The sequence below is a fragment of the Ipomoea nil genome, unplaced genomic scaffold (assembly GCF_001879475.1).
Source record: "Ipomoea nil cultivar Tokyo-kokei standard unplaced genomic scaffold, Asagao_1.1 scaffold1266, whole genome shotgun sequence".
NCBI classification, from domain to species: domain Eukaryota; kingdom Viridiplantae; phylum Streptophyta; class Magnoliopsida; order Solanales; family Convolvulaceae; genus Ipomoea; species Ipomoea nil.
Window position 1 is genome coordinate 499,888 of NW_017617694.1, and position 17,613 is coordinate 517,500.

Sequence of the window (17,613 nt, forward strand, 5' to 3'; positions counted from 1 at the left end):
TATTGTGATGAGCTCCACTCGTTATCCAACAAAAATTGATGTATTGTCAATATAGTAAATTAAATCATATTAGGTTAATAAAAATAAATTCAATTTTGATTAAACATTTTTGTAAATGAAAAAAAATGACATAAATATATTTTCTTATCTGGCCACAAGTTTTCTAAGTTAGGCTGTACTCAGACCCCACATATAGTGCCTAATTCTATTTGTGAAAGTAAATGCAAACCTAGTAAATATATTGTTACTAGGTTAGAGAAGTTGGAACGCAAATGCTGAAGAAAGCTAAGCCATGAAAGATGCAAAATTGTCCAAGAAAAGGCTAGAGAATATAAAAAAGATTTTAATACATTTACTTGGTCATCAGCTCAAAGCCAAGGGTCTAAACTTTGAAAGGAAGAAAATTTAATGTTACAACCAAGTATAAATTTTTTAAATATATTTCTTAAGGATTATGTAATAATTTTTAATTATTAATTTGTATTTGGAGAAAAATTTAGTTTGTACGGAGAATCACTTAAGCTAACTGACGTTTCCTCATAACGATCTCTCATGGCTTGAAAATTGAATTCGTGTAGATCAGATTTGTACTCAAGAATATCACAATGGCCTTCAAGCATGCTTATTACTGCAGACATGGATGGCCTAAGGGCTGGTGAAGGATTAGTACAAAGCAAAGCCACTTTGATCATTCTGAGTGCTTCTTCTTTGTCCAAATCAGAACCTAATCTTGGATCTATTAGCTCCATTAGGTTTCCTCTTTGTCGAAGATCAAGTGCCTGAAAGTTGTGCATTAAATACATTAGAACACAACTGAATATATATAAGCATAGGCCATCTTTGTTTGACATGTTGTATGCAAATGCAATCTATGAATTATTATGAGCTTGGTAGTACTGATGTCTCACCCAATCAAGGAGGCAAACGTAGTTCTCATTAGGACGATACTTCCTGTTGTTCTTCCCCGAAACAATTTCTAGTGCCACAACTCCAAAACTATAGACATCAGCTTTGAATGTTAAGTAACCCCACAGTGCATATTCAGGAGCCATGTATCCTCTATAAACACAGAAAGAAAAGTGTAAAATAATTGTTTCTTTCAACTCTATGATGAATTAGGAAATACAAAATAGACATGAAATTTTTATAACATCTTACGTTGTCCCAGCAACTCTCGTGCTGACGTGTGTATTCTCGTCATCATTAAGTTTAGCCAGACCAAAATCAGAAATTTTTGGATTGAGTTCTTTGTCAAGCAACACATTGTTTGGTTTAATGTCTCTATGTACAATTTTTATTGCTGATTCTTCGTGCAAGAAAGCTAAACCTCTTGCAATACCAATACAAATTCTATATCTGGTAGGCCATTCAATCTTTGATTGACAATCTTCTCGACCTGTAATTAACGGTTAGTTAACTCAGAATACCTTATTGATCAAGATAAACTATGCCCACTATAACAATAATTAAGATTTCAAATTTACCATAAAGAGCATGGGCAAGACTATTGTTTTCCAAGTACTCATAAACCAGCAACAATTGTTTTCCCTCAACACAACACCCATAAAGTTTCACAAGATTAGGGTGTTTCAAACAAGAAATCAAGCTTATTTCGTTCACAAATTCACGATTTCCTTGTCTTGATTTGGATGACAGTTGTTTCACAGCAATAACTGTACCATCCAATAATATACCCTAGTTTTACACAAAAGGGAAAATCCAAGATCATAAACTTAGTATTTCTGGTAAGTCCAAAAACAAAAGTGTTAAGTTACGAATTAATAGATTATGGATATTCACATTCAAAAAAAAAAAAAAAAAAGATTATGGATATTCATATTCCTTAAATACCTTGTAGACAGGCCCGAAACCACCTTCCCCAATTTTGTTTGCAGCATCAAAGTTGTCTGTAGCAGCTTTAATTTGTGAGAAGGTAAATAGACTAGTTTGTAAATCAAGTCCTCGTAGTTCTGCACTTAGAACAATTACTTTGTAAAAATTATATTGCAGGTGAATATGTACATGTTAAGGAAAGAAATCACAAATGTTGAATATTAGGAAAGTTGTCTTACTTTCCTATTCTCTTCCTTTCCTATTCTTATTAATTAGTAGTTTCCTATACTAATTTAGTATATTAAATTAGTATAGGAAACTACTAATTAATAAGAATAGGAAAATAAGACAACTTTCCTAATATTCAACACTTGTGATTTCTTTCCTTAACATGTGATTTCTGTGATTTCTTTCCTTAACAGTACAAAATAAAAATAAAAATAAAAAAGTTGTTCTTTAGGTGCTTTGTGATGCCAACCCAACCTTGGGCATGTGTGGATATTGTGAGTGCATGCACAGAATGTTACAGTGTACAAGTTTCTATACAAAATCAAAAAGTAAATGAAACTAACTGCATATATATATATTACCATTTTCTAGTGAGGTCTTGTTTTTATAGATCTTCCACCAAGCCAAACAAAGAATAGCAAAAATAGAAAACAAAGAAGAAGCTACTGCAATAACTATGATTAAAGTCTTTCTCTTTTTGGGAGGTTTGAAATCTGCAGATTTGTAGAAAAGACATGAGAGTGAGTTAAATACCATGCAGTTATTTATCAGCAACTAAACAGAAACAATGAAAAAGTAATAAAATATATATATGCTACTAATTAAAAATCCAATTGGTAATATTACCAGATTCCACAGAAATGGCAGATATTAAAGGACCATATGATCCTGGAAGTGGGACTATAGTTGATCCTTTTTCAGCATACTCAAAGCGTAACTCGAGAGTTTTATCTCTGACAATTGCTCGAAATTGTTTAACCAATGCTTTGTCAACTCCTTGTGCTTCAGTTTCAATATTAAAATCCTTTAATTTCCTTTCACCCTGTAGCCAATAAAATTAGTATAGTCAAATGTACATCTCTTTAACCACTAAAGTTCACAATTTAAACTGTAAAATTCTCAGTTGACCTGTATATAAACATCAAATAAGCGCTTTCCAAGACTTTGAAAAGATCTGTTATCTCTCAGAACTATCTCTGCAAAATGAAGTTTCACAGTATAGTTTCCATTTCCTAAGCAACGTCCATAATAAGTCATAGATAAAGGAGATAAGCGAGCTGTCTTGTAGATTTCAGAGTTGTTTCCCTTGATGATAGATATATTTTTTGCAGTATAGTCGAGTAGTGCTATGGCTTTATCCCAAAAGTGCCCTGTATTACTAGTCAACCAGTTCTCTCTATTGGAAACAAATTTCGCAAGGCCAGTAGAATGTTCATCATCTGCCTCATACGTAGTGTCACCAATCAAAACATTTCCTCCACCACAATTGATGTGAAATGAATACCAATCTTAAAAAAAAAAAAAAAAAAAAAAGAAAGAAAGAAAAAAAAAAAAAAAAAAAAAAAAACAAGACAAAACAAGCATATTTCAACCATACAATTTCAACCATATATAAATGCAAGTATTGTGATATGATAGATGTGCTTACCTTTCGTGCATTGCTTTAGACACTTTCTATACAAGGCCAAAAGGGCAGGGGATCAAGTTAGAAACTTTGGAGTATAAATTACATTAAAAATTAATGAGCTAGAGGATATATGTTAAAACTTACTCATTTTCTCCAACATCATGATAGGTTTTGAACAAGTTTCTGATAAGAAAATAAATGAGAAAGCTAAAATGATCCATCTTTGAAGGAACAATTGAAAGACTATATGCATATACGAGGCAGAATCTTACAGGCTTTCCCGATTGCAAATTGGTGACACAGAGTTCTCTTCAAAATTATTGTAAGAAAGATCTATGTAACTGCACACCATCTTTTAATTTTTGTTAGCGCTTATTATTATGTCAAGAGTAGTTGAAAAGATCACTAGTAAAATACAACAAAAGTTTGATTCAATTAGACTGAACTTACTATCTGGAATCTCGATTTAGAACCCATTGAGAAATTTTTCCACTAAGCGAGTTGTTTGTTAGATACCTACATACAGGGACGTTATTAGTCTAGAATGAGATAATCAACTGAATCACAACATAACCAAATTCTCAAGTATGAGAAACATAACTTGAATGCTACTCACATGTACTGCAAACTATCAAGACCTTGAAGATAATCAATCCCTCCTTCCAGATTATTAAAACTAAAATCTCTGCATGCAAATTCAATATCATATAACAAAACAATTAATCAAGCAGAGAAGCATATTTCGCTGACAAGCTAAGGATAAAAGAAAATTCAAGTTGCAGAAATTACAATCCTCGCAAGCTTGTCATATGAGCTATATCAGGTATCTGCCCAGAAATATTACACCTCCTCAACATCCTGCACCCAAAGTTACTTTTAGCCTAAATAACTTCACTTCATAGTGGTGTTAATTACGAAACTTAACTTCATTTTTTGGAAAGAAAATGCATTACTCACAAATCTGTCATGTTTGCCATTTTCTGTAATGTAGGAAATCTGGAGACACCTCCATTTAGGTCACTGATTCTACTGCAGATTCATATTCTTGATCTTAACCATAGAAAATTATGCTAAAATCAAAATGCGAGTATATATTAATTAAATCGTCCAAGGAAATTTTAACTCACAGTTGTATCAAGCTTGTCAATGCAGAAATGTTTTCAGGTATGGGTCCTTCAAAGCCACTTGCTTGAACCTCTCTGCCAATCATATATTATGCTTGTCAATAAAAATTGATTTCATCCAGATATTTCACTTTTCAAGCATTAGATTTGAATCCTTACAGTTGTTGAAGGTCTTTAAAACCTTGAAAGCTAGGCATTTTCCCAGTGAAGTTATTCCTGCTGAGCCTACTGCATTGATTTCCCACGAGATCGACAAGTGATCGAGCATAAAGTATAGAAGAAACAATAAGGAATATGCACTTACAGCTCTGTCAATTTGGTGAGAGCATTAAGTTCTTTTGGCAATTCACCTGTGAGATCATTATCACCGACGATGCTACAGAAAGGAAAAAATAAAGAAAGCATCAAACAAGTGATTTAACTTCAAGATGTAGTAAAGCAATTAAGTTTGATTAATCCATTAATATCAAGGCACAAAACTTAACACTAGAGATGAGAAAGATTGTTATATATATTTGATTAACAAAGGCTTACAGATTCTGTAGGTTCGCGAGTTTCCCAAGCTCAGGAGGAACAGTTCCATTGAACAAGTTGTTCTCCAAGTTCCTAAAAAAATTATTTGTTGTTGCAACAAAACCCAAACAATTAAGTTCCTCAGAAAAAGTTAATATTAAAAAGTTTTACTTGTGTAAGTAGAGTGAAAGGAGCAAGGGAACATACAAATATACAAGAGTTGTTATATTTCCCAAGTATTTCGGAATTGGCCCAGACAATCGATTCACAGTAAGAGATCTGCAAATTTTCACTTCTTTATCAGGTGGTTTTCACTTGTATAGCTTAGGTTATAATACACAAGACATCTTACAGGTATTCCAATTTGGTAGAAGCCCATTCAGGGGGAATTGTACCATTTAAGTAGTTGCGGTTGAGATCACTGCAGAAATAACACTAATAATCAAGCAGAGAATATCAATAACAAGAGGTGATTATTGCATAAATGTAGAAAGTGAAGGTTGGTACATTATCTTAAGAAAGGGTAACTTCACCAAGGCAGGAGGAAGCACACCTTGCAGATCCTGTCCATTCAAAATTCTGCTTACACAACATTAGAGACTTAAAAGAAAGAAATATAATGAGAGATATCGATCATCGAAAAGGAAAAGCTTACATGGTTTGAACATGGCAAATACCAGCAGGGAAGCTACAATTGCAAGTGAGAGTGTTATTGTAGGCAGGCATATCTTTCCTTTGTGGTGTCATCCAGTTCGAGTTGTTGTCGCAAGGATTTAGTTTAAAATCCCAATCCTTCTTCCCCAGTTGATCACCTATTTCCTTAAGTGCATTTACTTCCATATACATTCAACAAAAAGATAGCTGTTAAAAACTATGTAATGTTCATGTAAAGATGGAGTACTATAGAAACTCCATAATCATCAAGAAAACAGCAGAGAGATGAGGCTCACATTCATCTTGAGGAAGAAGCCCAGTCTGTGCTTCAAGAAATATAGGATAGAAGAAGAAGGAGAGTATAATTGGTATGAGGATTATGAACATGGAAGCTGACATGATTGAACTCTGGGGAAGATCTGCTGCTGCAGTACAGTGTTTTTCTTACACTGAATTGTACATATATAAGGGCCCCAATGATAAATTAGCATACCCCACCCACCTTTTAAAAAAAATAAATTTAATTATATTATTATGTCAGAAGGTAAAGAATTTTGTTGAGAGATTTTGGTTCCTGTAGCTTAGCTTGATCATAATAAAAGATGGTTAAAATGACAGTGGAGACCACAAATACACACATAAAATTAATAAAGTAAGAGTATATTAAAAAATATATAGATGAGATATTGGGTGATGATTACTTGTGTGGCGAAATATAATATCATTTGTATGTAGCCCTCCAAGTTGACAATGAGTTTTGGGAAGTGGTGTGACCCTTGGAGCAAGTTAGAATGAGACATTTATGGCTTTATTGTTTGGTTGACAACATAATGAGTCTTGATCCCTTGGAGCAAGTTAGAATCGATGAAAGAGTATTTTTGAGTGAGGGGTTTTCTTACATCGGATATAATATCGTTTTTAAAGGATTGGCCATAAGAGTCATGCTATTGCCTCTCAAACACAAGGTATTAAATTTTTTATTGGAAATCTAGCCCAAGCCCCAAAGTAAAGGGTTTATGAGACCAATAACGATAACAACTAGCCAAGGAATTAGATAACAATTACAGAGAAAGGAGGGGAATAGGAACTTGGATTATTGGGAAAAGGAGACAAAATCGAATCGGGAACAAGGGAAAGAGCCAATTGACTACATAATGGATGTCATATAACCAGGAGGAATCATTTTTCAAGGTTATTCAATACTCTTAGAACACTAAAGGACATTCTCATGACTCATGAGTGTCTAAGAGGCGTTTCATAAAAAACTTGGTGTTCTTGACATCCCATACTTCCCTTTTCTCAAAGGTGAAGCATGGCCTGATCAACCCCTTCAACGTAGATTAGGTAATCACTCATTAGGAATAAAGTGTTTGTTATTTATAAGGAAAAATGTAATACTTTTGTGGAGAAAAATGTAATACTTTTACATTTTGATGTAAAAGTATTACATTTTCGTAATGTTGACAAGTGTTTGTTACTTATAAGGGAAAGTGTAATATTTTTGAAGAAATGAATACCAATTCGCATAAAAATGAAAAAAACCAAGCTAATAGTCATTATATTGCTTGTCAATTGCAAATGCCTCTCATTGCTTATCAGCAATATTGATGCATAATATATGTATAAATGCATTGTGAAAGTAATTTTGCAGTATGATGTCCTTACCTTTCATGCAATTCATTAGACAGTTTATGATTGTAAATTGATCCATATTTAATATATTTATTGAACTTAATATAAATGTCATAATATGTCGCTTATAACAGTGAACAACTTAACATCTCAAAATTTTGAGCCCATTATATATTCTTATTTGAGGCAATTAACAATTTGTTCTACTCAAACTTGAACAATTTATAACCTATTGAAAATCTCATAATGGTGTAGAGTACAAGTCAACATTTTGTGCATGAAACACATAATAATATTAATACTAATATAATAATCCACAAAATTGGAATTTATAGTTACTGAAAATATATCTTCAAAATATAAAGACAACAATATGTACATTTGCTAAAGGAAAATTAAAATTCTCTCATTACTAGGGTTTCCACACCCTGGTTCGTTAAGATAGTGAATGAGTAAATCACGATGACTCAATGAACTTTTAGGTGAGAAGTAAAACATGTGCCTAATGACCCCACCATATTATGGTTGCAAGGGTTTGATCATGTGTTCTTTTCCATAATCTACAACTTGAGCTATCTGTGAGGATCAGACTTACAAGTCGAATTTCTTGTACTATATTAGTGAAAGATGCAATTTTTCATTGTTAATTTGCATCGGAAGAAAAGTTTGCTTGGTATGGAGAATCACTTAAGTGGACTGGCATTTGATCATAATGATCTCTCATTGCTTGAAAGTTGAATTCGTGTAGATCGGTATCGTACTCAATAATATCTTCATGACCTTCAAGCATGTTGATTACTAGAGACATGGATGGCCTAAGAGCTGGAGAGGGATTAGTACAAAGTAAAGCTACTTTAATCACCCTGAGTGCTTGTTCTTTGTCGAAATTAGAACCCAATCTTGGATCTATTAGCTCTATTAGGTTTCCTTGTTTTTGAAGATCAAGTACCTGAAAATTGTGCATTAAATACCACATAACACAACTTAGTATAAGATTTTGCCACTAATTAGTTTGACATGTCTACCATCCATGAATTATGAGTTTGGTAGTGTTGGTATCTTACCCAATCAAGGAGGCAAAGACAATTCTCATCACGACGATACTCCACATTCTTCCCGGCAACAATTTCCAATGTCACCACTCCAAAACTATAGACATCAACTTTGAATGTTAAGTAGCCCCACAATACATATTCAGGAGCCATGTATCCTCTGTATGTAGAGACAAGGGAAGAGTAATTGTTATTTTTCTTGAAAGATGCAATGCATATGTGAGCCATCTTATATAATGTTTTTCATCACTTTCACATGAATAGCAATGCAATTTGGGATATGAATAAGAAATGTGAAGAGGCTACCCTTTTTTTTCAACTATATGATGGCATTAGAAATACAAAATGGATGAGAAATTGTTATAACATCTTACCTTGTCCCAGCAACTCTTGTACTAATAATATGTGTCTTGTCATCATCGTCAAGTTTAGCAAGACCAAAGTCAGAAATTTTTGGATTGAGTTCTCTGTCAAGAAGTACATTGGTGGGTTTAATATCTCTATGAACAATTTTTATTTCCGATTCTTCATGCAGAAAAGCTAAACCTTTTGCAACACCGACACATATTCTATGTCTGGTAGGCCAGTCTATTTTCAGTTGACAATCTTCTGGACCTGTAATTAGTGGTCAACGTAACTCAGAATACTTATGCTTACCTCGATAAAATAAACTAAATCCTCACTTTTCTAGTAGAATATCTTTATAAAAAAAATAGTAGCATATCTTATATTGGTAAGGAAAACTAATGTCTTTGTTTAGTTTATTGGCTTATGATAGCACCAAAAATAATCAAGATTTCGAAAGTACCAAAAAGAGCACGGGCAAGGCTGTTGTTTTCCAAGTACTCATACACCAACAGTAATTGCTTTCTCTCAACACAACACCCATAAAGTTTTACAAGATTAGGGTGTTGCAAACAAGAAATCATGCTTATTTCATTCAAAAATTCACGGTTTCCTTGTCTTGATTTGGATGAGAGTTGCTTCACTGCAATAACCGTACCGTCTAATAATGAACCCTAGTTTTATACACAAGGGAAAATCAATGGTCATCAATATAAGCATTTATAGTAAGCCCAAAAACAAAAGTGTCAATGTATGAATATTCGTATTTCTCAGTACCTTGTAGACAGGTCCAAAACCACCTTCCCCTATCTTATTTGCAGCATCAAAGTTGTTTGTAGCATCTTTAATTTGTGTGTAGGTAAATAGACCAATCCGTAGATCAAGGCCCTGTTCTTGTGAGGTCTTGTTTTTAATGTAGATTTTCCAACCAGCAAAACTGAGGATTGTGAAAATAAGAAACAAAGAAGAAGCTACTGCAACAACTATGATTAAAGTCTTTCTATTTTTGGGAGGCTTGAAATCTGCAGGCTCGTAGAGAAAGCATGGGGGTTAGTTAGATATCTTTTATATTTATCTGCAACTAAACAAAATCAATGAATAAGTAATTTGCAAATTGGCTAAGAGAAACTATATATTAACCATATTTAAAATAAAAATCATCACTAATATTACCAGATTCAACAGAAATGGCAGATATTAAAGGACCATATGTTCCTGGGAGTGGGACTACTGTTGTTCCTTTTTCAGCATACTCAAAGCGCACCTCGAGAGTTTTTTCTCTTACAACTGCTTGAAATTGTTTAACTAAGGCTTTATCTACTCCTTGTGCTGAAGTTTCAATATCAAAATCCTTTAATTTCCTCTCGCCCTGCAGTAAATAAAATCACTAGTTATAGTAAAATGCACACGACTTAATCATTGAAGTCTAAACAATAGAATAATTCTCGGTTCACCTGTATATAAACATCAAATATGCGTCTTCCAAGACTTTGAAAAGATCTATTATCTCTCAGAACTATCTCTGCAAAATGAAGTTTCACAGTATAGTTCCCATTTGCTAAACAACGTCCGTAATAAGTCATAGATAAAGGGGACAAGCGAACTGTCTTGTAGATTTCGGAGTCTGATCCCTTTATGGCAGATATATTTGTTGCTGTATAGCCATCTAGTCTTATGGATGTATCCCAAAAGTATCCTGTATTACTAGTTACCCAGTTCTCTTTGTTCGAATCAAATTTTGCAACGCCCGTAGAATCTTGATCTGCTTCATAAGTAGTGTCACCAATCAAAACACTGCTTCCACCGCAATTGATGTGAAATGAATACCAATCTACAGACAAATGGGGGAACAAAAAAAAATTAGACACTCATTGCTTATCAGCAACATTAATGTATAAATGCATTGTGAAAGAAGTTCAAATCAATTAAGCAAAAGATACATATAATGCAAGTTTTGAAATTCGATGTGTTCACCTTTCGTGCAATTCATTAGACACTTCCCGATTTGTCCTCCATTATAACTTTTGAACAAGTTTCTGGTAGGAAATGAGAAAGCTAAAATGATTCATGTTTGAAGGAAAACTTGAAATAGTAATGCATATAATATAATTAAGAGATTCCAGATTAATAATCTTACATGGTTTCCCGATTGCAAGTTGATGACACGAAATTCTCGTCAAAATTATTGTATGAAATATCAATGTAACTGCACAAGATAGAGTAGTTGAACAACTCATGTACAATTCAACAAAACTTACTATCTCGAGTCGCATGTAATATATTACACTGAACTTACTATCTCGAGTCTCGATTTAGAGCCCATTGAGGAATTTGTCCACTAAACGAGTTGTTCGTTAGAAATCTAACAACAGGTAGCGCAAAATTCAATTTAGTATGGGCTTACAAGCGAGTAATATTGAATTTTTCACCAAACCAATTTCGAGTATGAGAAACATAACTAGAATACAATATCTTGGTAATAGAACAAAATGCCCAAATCAAAAGGAAGTTTCTTACGCGTAATTGTTAACATCAAAATTAATTTGTTACTCACATGTACTGCAATTGATCAAGATTTTGAAGAACATCAATCCCTCCTTCCAGATTGTTGAAACTCAAATCTCTGCAAATTCAATATCATAACAAAACAATAAAGATAATTTGTCTGTGTTTCCATTAATAAGGATCAAAAGAAAATCCAAGTTGCCGAAATTACAGTTGTTTCAAGTTTATCAAATGAGCTATATCAGGAATCCTCCCAGAAATATTACACCTCCTCAACATCCTGCACCCAAAATTATTATTATTTTGCATAAAAAATTTCAATTCATAGTGGAATTATGAAACTTAGGTTCATATTTTTGGAAGAAAAAAAATGCATTACTCACAACACTGTCATGCCTATCATGTTGTCAAGTGCAGGAAACCTGGAGACACCTCCATTAAGGTCACTGATTCTACTGCAGATTTGTGTTTAGTTAATTTGTTGATCTTAACCATAGAAAACTCTATTATAATAATCAAAACGTGAGTATAAATTAAATCGCCAAAAGAAATCTTAACTCACAGTTCAATCAAGCTTGTCAATACAGAAATATTTGGAGGTATGGGTCCTTCAAAACCACTTGCTTGAACCTCTCTGCCAATCATATATGCTTCTCAATTAAAAAAAAAAAAAAAAAAAATTTCATCCCGAATTTTAAATTTTGAAGTATTAGATTAGAATCCTTACAGTTGTTGAAGGTTTTTAAAACCTTGAAAGCTAGGCATTTTCCCAGTAAAGTTATTCCCGCTGAGCCTACTGCATTATATTGATTTCCCCAAGTGAGCATAAAGTATAGAAGAAACAACAAAAATGTTCATAAATTAGAAATGATGATGCACTTACAACTCTATCAAATTTGTGAGAGAATTAAGTTCTTTTGGCAATTCACCTGTGAGATAATTACCACTAAGAATGCTACACAAAGCAAAAATAAAGAAAGCATCAAATTAAATTCAGCTTAATATTAAGCATGTTTGTAAAATATTGTATGTATTGGCGTATTTTTTGAAGACAAATTAGCAAATCTGACATGTTTCATTGTCTTATATATAGGAAATGGGATTAACAAAGGCTTACAGATTCTGTAGGTTGGCAAGTTTCGCAAGCTCTGGTGGAACAGTTCCATTGAACATATTGTTCTCCAAGTTTCTGGAAATTCATATATTGTTAGAAAAAAAAAAATCCAAACAATAATATATAACTTCCTCAGAAGAAAAAGTTTCTAAGTAGAGTGAGAGGAGCAAAGGAACATACAAATATACAAGAGTTGTTATATTTCCCAAGTATTTCGGAATTGGCCCCGACAATCGATTCACAGTAACAGATCTGCAAATTTTCACTTCTTTACAATGGACAAGAATTGAAGATGGCTTACACTTGTATAGCTTATGTTATAATACACAGCACCACTTACATATATTCCAATTTCATAGAAGCCCATTCAGGGGGGATTGTACCACTTAAGTAGCTGCGGCTGATATCACTGCAGAGAAAAACACTAATAATCAATAAAGCAGAGAATATCAATAAGAACTTAAGAAGTGGTGATTATTGCATAAATGTGGAAATTATAGGTTGGTACATTATCTTAAGAAATGGTAATTTCACCAAGGTAGGAGGAAGGACACCTTGCAGATCCTGTCCCTGCAAAATTCTGCTTACACAATATTAGAGACTTTATTCTTCATACCTACTAGCATATACAATATGTGATGCACGAAAACTCGTGTCCAATATTATCCAATATTAAAATGAACATTAACAACAATTAAAAAACATTAAAAACATCAATTCAGTTCTTATTCTTTACATTTGTATACAAAAACATCAAGAGTAAAAAAAATTGTTCATTGATTTCATAGGCATGGAACACTATTTTTTTTTTTAAAAAAAATGGATAACAGGGAAACCCCAGCCACTATTAACCTTTCTTAATTTTATGTTTTTCAACTTTTAATTTGATCTAACCTAGTCCTTTGAACATCAAATTTTCATCCAATTTGGTCATCCATTGGAGCAACAGTGAAACTAGTGTTAAATGTGAGGGCAATACTAGAACACTACAAGAAAATAACAAAATATCAACAGATTTAGCAACAAGTTAAAAAACTTACAACTTAAATACATACGGATTTCAACGTTTTATCTACGGGAAATCAATTGGTAGAGTAAGTATATTTTGAAAAAATAGAACTATAAAGAAATATTTGTTCTAATACTACGGTCAATTTAATTTATTTTTTTTGAATGCTACTCTATTGGAATACCACAAGGTCTTGGCTCAGTTTAATCATTTAATTACTAATTAATGCTAACAATCCATCCAAATAAACTTTTTTTTTTTTAAATCCAACCCTTTAAAGTGTATGCATTAAGTTTGAAAAAATGAATGCAAAAAAAAAAAAAAAAAAAAAAAGAAGTTGTCCACAAGGGAAGAATGTGTTTGTAACTAGTATATAAATAATTAGTATCTCTCTCATTTTACCCTATACTATTTATTATTTTCTTATTATTTTTAAATTTAATTTTTTATGTTTAATAATATTTTTAATGTAGTTTCTAAATATATAAATTTTATGTATTAATTCTAAACTTAATATATGAAAAAATTAAATTGTAAAAAACTTAAATCAAACCTTAGATCACTAACTAATCTAGACACTAGACACATAAAATAAGAAGGACGGGTACATTTTTTATCAATTGTTTCTAATTATAAATACTCTCTGCTAAACACTTCTAAAATGTTATTAGTTAACTTCTTTCTTTTTTTCTTTTTTTTTTTTTTTTGAAATTTAAGGCTAAATTAAATTACGGTGATATAATAAATTTAAAATTCTACATTATTTTATTACAAATTATTGTTTTAAATTTATTATTGGGTCACACTTGTGTGAGAGGGATCGGGTCAAAATAAAAATATAATACTTATATTGAAAAATGTAATACTAATTAAGAATAAAGTGTCCCTTACTTATAAGGGGAAATGTAATACTTTTGAGAAAAAATGTATTACTTTTAAATCAAAATGTAAAAGTATTACATTTTTTCATATAATTAATAAACATTTTATTTCTTATTAGTATTACATTTTTAAGTATAAGTATTACATTTGTTATCTTGACCAAATCCGTGTCGTCTCACAGACAAGGATCTATGAGACGATCTCATACAAATTTCTATCATTATCATTAAACATTCACATGCAACAATACAATAATTGGAGCACCTGCAAATTAAGGCAAAATTTGAAATCCCAATTTTACCCTCACATCTAATACTAGTTTCATGGCTACTTTATCCTATAAACAAATTGAGTGAAATTTTAATATTGGGTCAAAGCTGTGAGACAAAATTGAGGAATGACAATAATAGACGGACCATTTTGGATGGGAATTAATTTAGGAATTATTTAAAAAAAGAAAAAAAAAAAAAAAAAAAAAAGGAATTGAAAAAGATAATGAGAGAGGTGAGTAGAATTGAAGGAAAAGCTTACATGCTTTGAACATGGCAAATACCAGCAGGGAAGCTACAATTGCAGGTGAGAGTATTATTGTAGGCAGGCATATCTTTCCTTTCTGGTGTGAACCAGTTTGAGTTGTTTTCACAAGGATTTACTCTAAAATCCCAATCTTTCTTCCCCACTTCATCTGCTATTTCCTTCAGTGCGTTTACTTCCATATACATCAAACAAAATTAAAATTAAGCTAGCTGTTAATAAATATGTAATTCCTAGCTAATTTGCATGTAATAATGACACAGAAGTATAGAAAATTCGATAATAATCTCCAGGAGAACAAGAGAGAGCTAATTAAGGCTTACATTCATCTAGAGGAAGATGCCCACTCTGCGCTTCAAGGAATCTTGCATTGAAGGAGAGTAGTATAATTGGTATGAGGATTATGAACATGGAGGCTGACATGGTTGAATGCTTGGGATTGGAAGATGAAGATCTGCTAGCTGCATTATTTTGCTTGCATTGAATAGTCCAGTTAAGCTATATGTTTGTGACTACTGTGTATATGTCGGTTTTCATTATTATTGTACATAAAAGTTGACAATGAGTTGTGGACAAGGGGACCCATAATCAGATAATTATGGGTTAGTTTATTGTTTGGTTGGCAATGATTTTTGAAAAAGTGCCCGCGACAATATATCGGAGTAAAATTACACAATAAATTTAAGAGTGGGGTTAGGGATACGGGTTATACGGGACGGGTTGAAAATGGACTCTGTTGAAAATTCTTCAACTTAGCCCATCTAAAATACGACCTACGCTATTATAAGTCATATTATGGAGGGGCATATATTACAATTTTTTCAATTGTAATTAATTGAAATGAACAACTTAGCTTCATGAACAATCTTCAATCTCCAAAGAAATCTTTAATCAATTGTAGTTGGAATCCCCCTAGAATCCTTAGATCAATGTGTGAAGTTGCTCCAAGAACCCTAAGGAGGATCCTCTCTTCTAAAATTATGGGAGTCTAATAATGTTTTCATATTTTAATTGCCTCGAATTTTAAACATGTTGATAGTTTTATATTATTTCAAAAAGATAGGACTTGTGACATTGGAACTTTCCTTTTGAAAATGATGTGACTTCACGGTTTGTTGTATTTTTGTATGTAAGTTGCCAAGTTGGCCCTCAAATAATTGATCAATTAAATTACTTTTAATTTTTAATCTTGGAAGCGTCGGCTGCGTCGTACCATCTTTTAATTTAAAATATTCTCCATCTTGGTTAGTTAAGTCGATTGCACATAATTTTTATAATGTGATTTACTTATTCTATATAGTTTGCAACTATTACACATTAACGAAACTTATCAAGTGCATATCCTCGTAGTGATTGTATGTTTCATGCGTTATCCAAAAAAAATATTCTTAGATGTATTATGATTAAGTTTAGTGATTTTTTTTTTTGAAATGAAGTTTAGAAAAATTTATAAAAAGTAAGAATACTAACTAAATGTAAAATATTTTTAAATTTAAATTTGAAAATTAAACTTGAAATAAATCAAAAAATAAAAAGACATCATAATTAAGCAATTGTACGTAAGTGAAATAACCCAATATTTCACAGTAAAAACTTTTGTAAGACGGGTATGATTTTTCATAATTATTACATTTCATGGCTCAGCCATAGTGGGGGCAGCTGCCCCCACTCCCCTACCCCCACCTCCATCCCATCCCATCCCATATATATTGTATGTAAAGATCCTTATATAGATAGTAAACGTTTATATACATTAAATATAGCACAATTTTAGTAAAGGTTAATTTGGCTTAGATAGTAAGAATATATATATATATATATATATATATATATATATATATATATATATATATATGCAGCAGTTCAATTTCTGGATCCACCCTGATTACACTTTTCTCTTAAATATTATAGTTTATCCCATAAGTCCAACCCCTAAATATTATATTTTTATTAAAAATATCATATTTTTCCTAATATGTATTATACTTTCCTATATAAATAATAATCAATTGCCAAGGACCTATGGCACCGAGTTGCTCCCTTATAAGGGAGGTTGTGGGATCGATCCTCTAGTTATGAACATATAATACAGCCAGTAGTATTCAAAAAAAAATCAATTTATAAATAATAGGGAAAATTGTAATTTATATCCCTCCACAATATGTCACACCTGAATTATTAGTGGTGTAAATGTTGCCCCTCAATTTTCAAAATGGTACATATATTGTCCTCCCGTACCGTACGGGAGGGGCAATATATGTACCATTTTAAAAAATGAGGGGCAACATTTACACTATGTAAGGGCACTATATATACTGTTTTAAAAATTAAGGGGCAACATTTACACCACTAATAATTTAGGAGTGACATTGATAATTGCTGTATTATGGAGAGACATAAATTACAATTTTTCCTAAATGATAAGTATTACACTTTTTCTCCTAAGTATAAAGTATTGTGCTTTCCCTCATAAATAATCATCAATTAATTTATCCATGATTATAATTACATTTTTGTTCACATAAATAATTCTTCAAACTTTAATTTAAATATTACATTAAAATTTTAAAAATATTATATTTTTCTCAAAATGTATCACACTTTTCTTTATAAATAATAATCAATTTATCATTAATTAGTATTATACTTTCTATGATCATAATTATTAATACATTTTTATTTAGACTTGACCAGCTTTACCAAAATTAAAAAAAAAAATAATCTGTGAGATTATCTTAAATGAGAGTATGAGAATTACCCATATTTCACTATATAGTTTA

General features: G+C 31.8%; 2 protein-coding genes across 2 annotated transcripts; both read right to left on the reverse strand.

The window, feature by feature from the left end:
• Positions 1 to 333: 333 nt before the first annotated feature.
• On the reverse strand, positions 334 to 6,204 carry LOC109184606 (probable leucine-rich repeat receptor-like serine/threonine-protein kinase At3g14840). The gene is made up of 24 exons (XM_019334624.1): positions 6,057 to 6,204; positions 5,762 to 5,939; positions 5,614 to 5,685; positions 5,459 to 5,527; positions 5,314 to 5,385; positions 5,128 to 5,199; positions 4,898 to 4,969; positions 4,753 to 4,821; positions 4,597 to 4,668; positions 4,427 to 4,498; positions 4,259 to 4,327; positions 4,086 to 4,154; positions 3,920 to 3,985; positions 3,742 to 3,810; positions 3,614 to 3,652; positions 3,491 to 3,516; positions 2,971 to 3,350; positions 2,689 to 2,884; positions 2,424 to 2,555; positions 1,852 to 1,970; positions 1,485 to 1,695; positions 1,159 to 1,396; positions 909 to 1,059; positions 334 to 779 (listed from the first exon to the last, which is right to left on the reverse strand). Exons 1-24 carry the CDS (start codon positions 6,157 to 6,159, stop codon positions 474 to 476), a joined length of 2,922 nt encoding a protein of 973 aa, XP_019190169.1. The 5' UTR covers positions 6,160 to 6,204; the 3' UTR covers positions 334 to 473.
• Positions 6,205 to 7,682: 1,478 nt separating this feature from the next.
• Positions 7,683 to 15,433, reverse strand: LOC109184608 (probable leucine-rich repeat receptor-like serine/threonine-protein kinase At3g14840). Its single transcript, XM_019334628.1, has 22 exons — positions 15,157 to 15,433; positions 14,831 to 15,008; positions 12,917 to 12,988; positions 12,749 to 12,817; positions 12,589 to 12,660; positions 12,412 to 12,483; positions 12,178 to 12,249; positions 12,022 to 12,090; positions 11,857 to 11,928; positions 11,678 to 11,749; positions 11,506 to 11,574; positions 11,344 to 11,412; positions 11,086 to 11,151; positions 10,927 to 10,995; positions 10,764 to 10,825; positions 10,244 to 10,620; positions 9,963 to 10,158; positions 9,567 to 9,811; positions 9,253 to 9,463; positions 8,819 to 9,059; positions 8,457 to 8,604; positions 7,683 to 8,341 (listed from the first exon to the last, which is right to left on the reverse strand). Exons 1-22 carry the CDS (start codon positions 15,254 to 15,256, stop codon positions 8,036 to 8,038), a joined length of 2,907 nt encoding a protein of 968 aa, XP_019190173.1. The 5' UTR covers positions 15,257 to 15,433; the 3' UTR covers positions 7,683 to 8,035.
• Positions 15,434 to 17,613: the final 2,180 nt, after the last annotated feature.

What these genes read in the sequence shown, in the direction of transcription:
- LOC109184606 (XM_019334624.1), bottom strand. Translation starts at nt 6,159, where the DNA reads ATGTCAGCTTCCATGTTCATAATCCTCATACCAATTATACTCTCCTTC. An exon ending in TCTAAAGCAATGCACGAAAG is followed by an intron (nt 3,351 to 3,490) that starts GTAAGCACATCT and finishes TTTTTTTTTAAG; the next exon opens with ATTGGTATTCATTTCACATC. An exon ending in TGCCATTTCTGTGGAATCTG is followed by an intron (nt 2,556 to 2,688) that starts GTAATATTACCA and finishes ACAAATCTGCAG; the next exon opens with ATTTCAAACCTCCCAAAAAG.
- LOC109184608 (XM_019334628.1), bottom strand. Translation starts at nt 15,256, where the DNA reads ATGTCAGCCTCCATGTTCATAATCCTCATACCAATTATACTACTCTCC. An exon ending in ATAACAACTCTTGTATATTT is followed by an intron (nt 12,484 to 12,588) that starts GTATGTTCCTTT and finishes ATGAATTTCCAG; the next exon opens with AAACTTGGAGAACAATATGT. An exon ending in TTGATAAACTTGAAACAACT is followed by an intron (nt 11,413 to 11,505) that starts GTAATTTCGGCA and finishes TTGAATTTGCAG; the next exon opens with AGATTTGAGTTTCAACAATC.